At 39.6% G+C, this 8,137-nt stretch overlaps 1 protein-coding gene across 1 annotated transcript in view; it reads right to left on the bottom strand.

Moving 5' to 3' along the window:
• FER1L6 (fer-1 like family member 6) overlaps positions 1 to 8,137 on the bottom strand; it is a 62,281-nt gene that overhangs the window by 3,508 nt on the left and 50,636 nt on the right. The window contains exons 35-40 of the mRNA XM_057367543.1: positions 7,097 to 7,239; positions 6,434 to 6,522; positions 4,811 to 4,909; positions 2,807 to 3,048; positions 2,321 to 2,484; positions 1,020 to 1,120 (exon numbers count right to left, since the gene is read on the bottom strand). Coding sequence (XP_057223526.1) covers positions 1,020 to 1,120; positions 2,321 to 2,484; positions 2,807 to 3,048; positions 4,811 to 4,909; positions 6,434 to 6,522; positions 7,097 to 7,239 — 838 coding nt within the window. The remainder of the gene's footprint in view (positions 1 to 1,019; positions 1,121 to 2,320; positions 2,485 to 2,806; positions 3,049 to 4,810; positions 4,910 to 6,433; positions 6,523 to 7,096; positions 7,240 to 8,137) is intronic.

Below are 8,137 nucleotides of genomic sequence, written 5' to 3'. Positions count from 1 at the left end.
AACAAAACACTTGAGCCAAAATAGATTAAAAGTGCTTTTTTTCTGAATGCAAAAAACTCAGGTGATTTTTTAATGTGAAAAATATTGAAAGGTAAACTGCTCCTTCTAWATCATTTGCCTTTGTTAAAACACTTTAAAAGTCTTACAATGAAAAGAAAGCATCATCATTCTATGAGTATGAAGTACAATAAAATTAGAGATGGAATTTTAAAGTCATATCCTTTGTGTGTYTAAAGAAGGGCAATGATGCTGATGAAAGGTCTGAGRCATGTATCTTSTGAGAAGCAGCTGWGGGAGTTGTTTATCCTGGAGGAAAGAAGGCTTTAGGGGAGACCTTATTGCTCTTTAGAGCCACCTGAAGCTACACTGAGGTGGGAATTGGTCTCTTCTTMCAAGTAACAAATGACAAGATGATAGGAAATTACCTCAATTTTTTTCTCAGGCAGGTTTAGACGGGATATTGGAAAAAATTTACTGACAAAAAGGGCATCAAGCACTGGAACAGGCTTCCCAGGGAAGTGAAGTCACCATTCCTGGAGGTATTTATAAGATGTGTAAATGTCACCCTTAGAAATGTGAGTCAGTGATGGGCTTGGAAATGCTGGACTAATGGTTGGACTCAATGATCCTAAAGATAATTTCCAATCTAAATGATTCTACTAGYAATATAATAAGTATAATCCAACTGATCTTTATAGGTGACAATGGGTAAGCTGTGACGATTTCAGAAGTTATCACGTGCCAGGTCAGCTGTGGAATGAGCTCATGAGTGAATTTTAGCTGAGGAGACATGTGCAGCAATGCAATTTGTTTGGGCTTCCAGAGGAAGACATTTCAGCAAACCTGGAAGTTGCTGCCAGCAGCAGTGCCAGCCACCAGGCCATGCACAAGCTGGACAAATTACTTGTTGAAGGTTACAGAAAAGAGAAGAAAATCCAGAAAACCAGCAAGGATATCTGTCCTTCCCCATCTCCTGCTGAATGTCCCTGTCCCTGTTTAATGAGTGTGCTCCTACTCACTTGGGTTTTTCCAAGGGCTCGGGCTCTTTTCGAGCTTTTCCTACTGGATTCTTCTCAGCTTCTTCTGCTGTGACCAAGTGAAACTCAGCTTCCACCTTGCCCTGGATCAGAGAGAGAATACGTAAGCATCCAGTCCTGGGTTATTATCCCTAATTCACTGCATTTGTGATTTGTCTTKTGGAGAAATGATGGGTCCAATGGAGGGCAAAGGAAATTGATTAAGGAAAATAAGATAGTCTTTGCAGTTGAAGAGAAAGCACAAAGAAAACCCGGGCACAAATTCCTGACTCATGCTCAAAGACTGTGAGGAAACAGAGGTAAGATATTTTCTTCCAGATCCGTAAGCATATTTTCTGCTTCCAAAATTATAATGCAATTCATCTGAAAAGATCTGTCTTTTATCTTTCACATATTCTGGCAGAGCTGAACGTCTGAACTGGAAGTTGTGTTGCTGGTCCATCAYGGGGGAAATTCAGCCAGTCACAAGTGCTGGAACCATTGAGCTGTGGGGTCTCAGCTCACAAAAGTAAGATGGGATTTAACARTTCCAGTAACAATTAAGAGTGGATAAATCAAATCAGCTTAATCTGTGATGGATGAAAACCAGACAAATGGCTTTACATATTATTTGTGATTTTCCTGCCCTATACCTTTGTGGACAGTATTAATCTGAAGTGTTGATCTATGGCCACTGGCTGGGATTCAGCATAGAACAGGGCTGAAAGAAGGATACAGATAAAAGGAGTGAATGTGGAAGCAGGGAAGAGATCAAAGTGAACTGGGAGAAAAAGAATCAATTGTACTAGAGCTGAGAATAGGGAAGTAAATCTGGGATTTAGGAGTGGAGTCCATTCACTAAACTAATGGAAAGTACATCGCCAGCTTCAGTATGAAGAAGACAATGAACTTGAAGACAGTGCTTTTTTATTAAAACATTCTTCTTGCTGGAATAGACAGGAATGTGAAGGAATGGTGAGGTTTAGGAAAACTCTAGGAGAATCAATGTAAGTCTAGAGACAGAGGGAGAAACCCCTAAAAAAAGGAACAAAGCTGGTGAATTTGTAGAGGGCTATACTACAGGAAAGTATTTTGTAGCTCTTGGTCTGTGTCCCTCCAGGGAACTGAATGCACCAAAAAAGACACTTTAGTGCTCAGTTGCCTGGGTTTTCCTGAACCAAATATATGGAGAACGACTAAAGCATTTGGAGGAGTCCTATGGATTGCCGGTGGTGGTTGTTCAAAATACAAAATTAGCACATTAGTCCCAGAGGAAAGCTGCTCATCTGCAGCAAGCTGCTTACTGTGAGCTCCCCAGCTTTGATGAAAGGCCACCAGCCCCTGACACGCTTCTGCTGAAATATGGAGATCTTGTTTTCTTCACTTGCTGCCACRACTGTGCCTAGGTCACAGCTCTTGGCTGTCTTTGCTGCTCGAGGGAATCCATTCAGGTCCAGTTCAAGAGTGCCTGGAGAAAGAGGTAATACAGCAACACTCAGGGACCAGACAGACACAAAGATGTTCAAATAGCAGCTTCCAKATGAGATACATGGAGCAATGCAGCAGCTTGGCCCCAAGTGTCACAGCTGGGGTCAGTCATTTATTTTTATGGCGTCATCTCCTCTGATTCCTGATTATTCACTTTACAAGATATGTCTGAGTTTGCAATGTGGTGCTTCAGAAAAAGGCGAGGAAAAGCTGGGGCTCAGGCACCACTTTGTGCACACCTCTGCAAAACACAGCTCTGCTGAGACCTCAGGTGAAGGTCAGGCAGATCCTTTGCTACTTACCCAGGAAATCATCTGAGGAGAGTCTTTCAAAATCCCACACCTGAAGCACCAGCTCAGCAGGTATTTTGCGTTCTGTCTTTTCCAAGGAAAAGATGTTTTCTCTTTTAGTAACCACCATTTGTTTCTCTGCTGGGAGATAGTGGAATGGAAACACAAAGCGCCAGTTGAAGTTGCCCTCTCCTGTCAAGGAATTGTAGTGTACATCTGTCTCCTGCTTGTCCTCTTCTAGGCCCTTTATCCACCTACAGAAAGCACACAGGGGAAAGTGTCGCTGTCATCCAAGGATCTTGAATTGTGATTGTTGTTATTTGATTACAGGCCTCACCATTTATTAATTCCTTCCTAACCAGTAAGAGGCAAAGCACTGCTCAGGGTTGTGACAAGCAGCAACAGCCATGGGTTGGGGATCTTGGGACACAGGAGGCTGTAATGACCAATGGTGATCAAAATTGAGAGTGAGAACAGGGTTTTGATTTCAGTTCAACCCCAAAGTACCAGCTGGCTCTGTGCTATTGGCCAGGACACCTCTATTGTTTGGGACAGGCAGTGACAGTGTCAGTCATTTATCCAGCACTAATCACTCTGTTTTGATGTTTTGCCACACTAATAAATTCTGTGTCAATATTCCAAGACTGATACCAGCGCTCGGTATTAGAGCCTATATTTTTTGCAATTGCTGTTTGCAGATATAAACACAGCATTAGTATGGCTGGAAAAGTCTCTCTGGGTTTGTTTTTTTTTTGTTATTTCATCTTGGTTTCTGCTACAGTGTGCACGGTATTTGATGTGCTGTGGTACAAAGGACAAGGCTTTCTTAAACATAATTTTCTCTTTTGAAGAGCTCCACTGAGGTGATGATCCAGTTAGGTACATTTTAGTTCTGAAGATGATTTATCACAGCTTGAGTAAATAATAGCATTTTTGTGCTATATCCAAAGAGCAGCTTTTCTCCTGCAACCCCAATGTTTCRAAAAGGAATTGTCAAAAATGGTTACAATTGAAAAATGGTTACAGTCTGAAACTTGGCACTGGCCCAAGTGCAAATCCATGACTGATGGTAGATATAGTACCACAYGCACTGTTTGAACATAATGAGATTGGTGTCTTCATCATTAAGRCACAGAAGCAAAAAGTTTCCCACTTCTGGCTTCTCTGTCAGTCCACTCTGGCATTGATAGGGATGTCCTTGTGTTATCACACAGCTCATCACAAAGGCTGGCTCCCTATTTAATTCCTCAAATTCGTGTTCTCAAAGCCACTCTGCTACTGCTCTGAACACAATTCATATTGGCTTATTAATCTTACTCTCTAGCAGTGGAAAAATGGCAAGAAATCTAAGATCATTGTGGGACCTGAGATTTTCAGTACTTAATATTACCACTTAGTAGTAATTTCCTCCCAGCCCTCCCTGGTACCTGCATTCAAATCTTGCTCAGAAGCAGAAAGTGCAAAGCAATATTCTAAAACAGACCAGCAATTACAAAGTAACCTGCTACAGGAAAGGAAGGAGATGGAGAGCAAAATTTGCCCCTGTGATGTTCTCACCAGCATGACCATGGTCATTCACCTGCACACCCTCCCCACATGAAATTAGAAAATATTTCTGACAGAAACAGTCTGGCAAACACCTTATTTGTAATGTGGTTAAAATATTRTTTTCCCTGATTACATCAAATCTCTCTGCATCTGTGTAAGCTCTTACAGTTCAAGTTCTGTAAGTGTTTGATCTCCCTCTGATAAATTGTGAGCTTGGTTCTTGCTTTGTGCCTCCTCTGCCTGAGTAGAAACTAACAACTACTGTYATTTTACAGATTTTCTGAGGAAATTTAATAGGAAAAGAAAGGAAGCCGTATCCAATATGGATGAGTAATTGGGGCAGGCTTTTAGAGCAAAGTACCAAGGTCACCAAATAGCTTATCAAATATTTTCACAATACAGCTTTTTCCTCTGATTTTTTAATGAAATATTGCATGTTCTTTTGAAGATGAGGGCTGAAGAACTTACCCTTTTATATAGATATCACTTGATTTTTGCCCTGTAAAGACATTTTCATCTTCTAGAATTACATCCTCTGTATTCCAGATTATTACCCGCAGCTCATATCTGAAAAAGAAAATAAAACTCTGTGTATAAAACTCTGGTCAGACACTAATGCACGCCTCTATCAAATCATACTTTTATAAAGTGAGAAATACTGTATTTGTGCATGAGTCTCAGGCCTTTCTGTTTGCAAGAATGTAGTGATAGAGTAGGGATGTTGGTTCCTCACAGCTCATGGAATCTGATGGACAACAGCAGCATCACTGCCAGCTTCAGAGGGATGGAATATTCCTTGTGTTCTATATGCCTGTTCATTTTCACCTCTTTTCACAAAAACACTGCAGTGGAACGAGGCAAAATGGATCTGAAAAACTGCGTCAAAGCAGTCTCCAAAACGGTGATCAGCTTGCTAATCAAGAACAGAACTCCCTCAGAGGTGCTTTTTAGAAGAAATGCCTAAAAACATTGTATTAATTGTGATCTATGCATTAAAAGGGAAGAAAAGGACTGCTTAGAGATATTTGCATTTAGGCAGGTACAATCATCTTTAGAAACAAGAGTAAAAGGAATTAAAGTTTCTCCATCCTTTCCACTCCTTAAAAGCAGACATTTATGGCAGCCATCCAAAGCTCTTAAAATTTTACCTGAAATACAGATATTGTAGGTGACATAAAAAATTAATAAAAAATTAATACTGAAAAAGTTTGGTATTCCTTGAGTCATTGTATGAACTGCAAGATACAAAAAAAAAGACAAACAAATCATATATGATAACACCAATGTAAGATTTTTCTAATATTACATGTTTTGTCGCGGAAAGAGCCTCAGTCTCAAGGTTAAGGACTTTCATATAAAGTTCTGGTCTGAAGGAAGTAATTGCTACATGAATTCGTGTTTGTCAAATCAAATAATATAGGAATAGTACCTGATGATATTTCAGACATCAAATTCTTAGGAAAGGCCTCATTAAAATATAAGATGGGCTAAGAACTCTGTTTTGCATTTTTGTGTTTTCCTTACAATATTCAATTAGCTTGGAGAACTATGTGCAGTATTGCACATAAAGCAGCGTAAGTAACTGAGAGAAGGCTCTCCCAACAGATGTCTCCTATCTGTTGCTGCTTTATGTGTTTCTTGATCTTATCCTTAAACAAATTGCTGGAGATCCAATATGTGCAATACCATTGTAGCAGATTGAAGAGCTTAACCAGGGTCAAGTAAGTTATCTCAGTGAAAGAGGTAGTGAAACCAGAATTACTTCTTGCAGCTCAGCAAGTAGATGATAACATCAGAATTACTTGCCTGTAGCCACCTGCAATCTCTTCATGAGAAAAAGGATATCTTTGTAAGAAGTGTGTGACAGCTCTTGCTGAAAAAGTCACCAACAGTTCTCTGAGTTGTTTAATRGAGGAAACCAAACTAGACCTCCTGTTTAACTTGAAGCCATGTGAACCTAAGAAAATTTTCCTCAGAATTGGAGAGGTTTGTTTTGGTAGCTCTTTTTCTATTTATTTCCCGACACTTAAGAAAGACTCAGTCTTTGAAGAATTTTTGCCACTGTGGCAGGAAGAAAGCATTGAGCATTACCCTTTGGGTTTTCTTGGTGAAATGTCCACAGGAGGTCCTGGCAGAGGCATCTCATTAGGAAACATGTCAACCCACATCTGTACACGACCCTTAAAAACAAAGAGATAATAATCCCTGTAGCCCAATTTTACTTTAAAATTTTTAAAAAGGCTTTAAATGTGGTTCTGAGATCCAAAATCAACACTTCCTCCTTTAGAACCAACCAGCTCAATATTCTGTAGCTATGATTTAATCTTCCTATACAATATCTTCTTCATGCAAGTATTCTTTCAGTCTCTCAAATTGTACTTGGTGAAGTTGAAATAGAGCTCAAATACAGTCAGCTTCAAGGTAAAATCCATGTTAAAATAGTATGTGATGAACAGGAGAAAATAGAACCAAGGTTTAGGTATAAGCAGAGGTTTTGTTAACTTAATAAAGCAAAGCATTTAAAAGAATGAAAATTTGCAGTTACACCTTGTGTGATTACGGTGCATTTGGGTAATTGGCTGAGTACACACATGGGTGACAATTTCCAGGTTGACACTGTACAAAGTCTTGTGGTTTTGTAACACTGGGATGCTGACTCTGTAAATTTGCAGTTACAAATAGAAACCACAATAACTGGAGGAAATGAAACATTTTCCTGGGTCTACCACCACCACCACCTCTGATCTGCTCTACCTGTTCCATGCCTGGCTTGTCCTTGTGATAGAGAGGCCGAGTCTCAATGTGCTCTGGCACCAGTTTGTAGCCAGCTCCAGGGATTTCTTCCCAAGCACGTAAAACYTTTAAGGAGAGATGTTCGTAGGATTCAACTGGCTCCTCTGTAGGAAAGAATAAAACAAAAAGAATAATGAGAGCTGAATTGTGATATTAAAACCCTTGGTAATTTGTTTCATTAATAATTAGAGRTAGTCATTAAAATTTTGCTTGAGTTAAGAGGCAGGTTTTATGTATTACAGCTAAATAAAGAAGGGCCTTGAAATGCTTCTAATTTACATAAATAAGGGTATCCACTGGGGTAACTAGAAGATTAGTACTTAGGCAGTTTTTCTGTAAAACACAGCAAATCATTCCACTATTACAGCAGCAGTTTTTAACAGGAAAATGGAAGAAACATGTCAACTATTCTTTTTACAGAAAATTGCAGATTTTTAAAGCTTGTGAAAGACAAGGAGACTTGGCTTTGACAAAGCTGACAGTAAATAGGCACTAGAAGTTAACTATGCCTGTTAGAAAGCAGAGAAAGCCTTCTGAGCTCTTGAGCTTCTCTTTCCTCCCTTTTTRTGTGGGCTCCACACAAAAGGAGCCCAGACTTCTGACAAGTGATACCTTTCAGATTAGAAGTCCCTGAGTGAGAAGAAGGTTAAGATTTTTTTGTGTCAACAAACTGTTGTCACTTTTCCTACGCATGTTGCTATGTCTGAATTACTGACAGTTGACARAAGACTCTCTTTGGAATTCAAACAGCAGGTAATAAACACTCCCTAATGGATCAGAGATTGAGGAAGGATGATCCYGTGGTTATGAATCTTGGTTCCCTCTTCTGCACCAGCATCTGATTTTAGCCAGCTAAAAGCAAGGTCTCTAGCTGCTATTCAGTCAGGCACTCTCAGTAACCATGATACAGATTATCCTATGATATCCTCTATTCTCTCAAAGACACCTTTATAAAGGTTTTTATTTTTTTAACTCTGACGATGCATATTTATTCCAATTGGC

This window comes from Malurus melanocephalus, unplaced genomic scaffold (genome assembly GCF_030028575.1).
Source record: "Malurus melanocephalus ecotype Western Australia unplaced genomic scaffold, MMel_1.1 scaffold_3, whole genome shotgun sequence".
In the NCBI taxonomy this organism is placed as follows: Eukaryota; Metazoa; Chordata; class Aves; order Passeriformes; family Maluridae; genus Malurus; species Malurus melanocephalus.
Note: the sequence above shows the minus strand (reverse complement) of the source record. Positions and strands in the feature narration are given on the sequence as shown.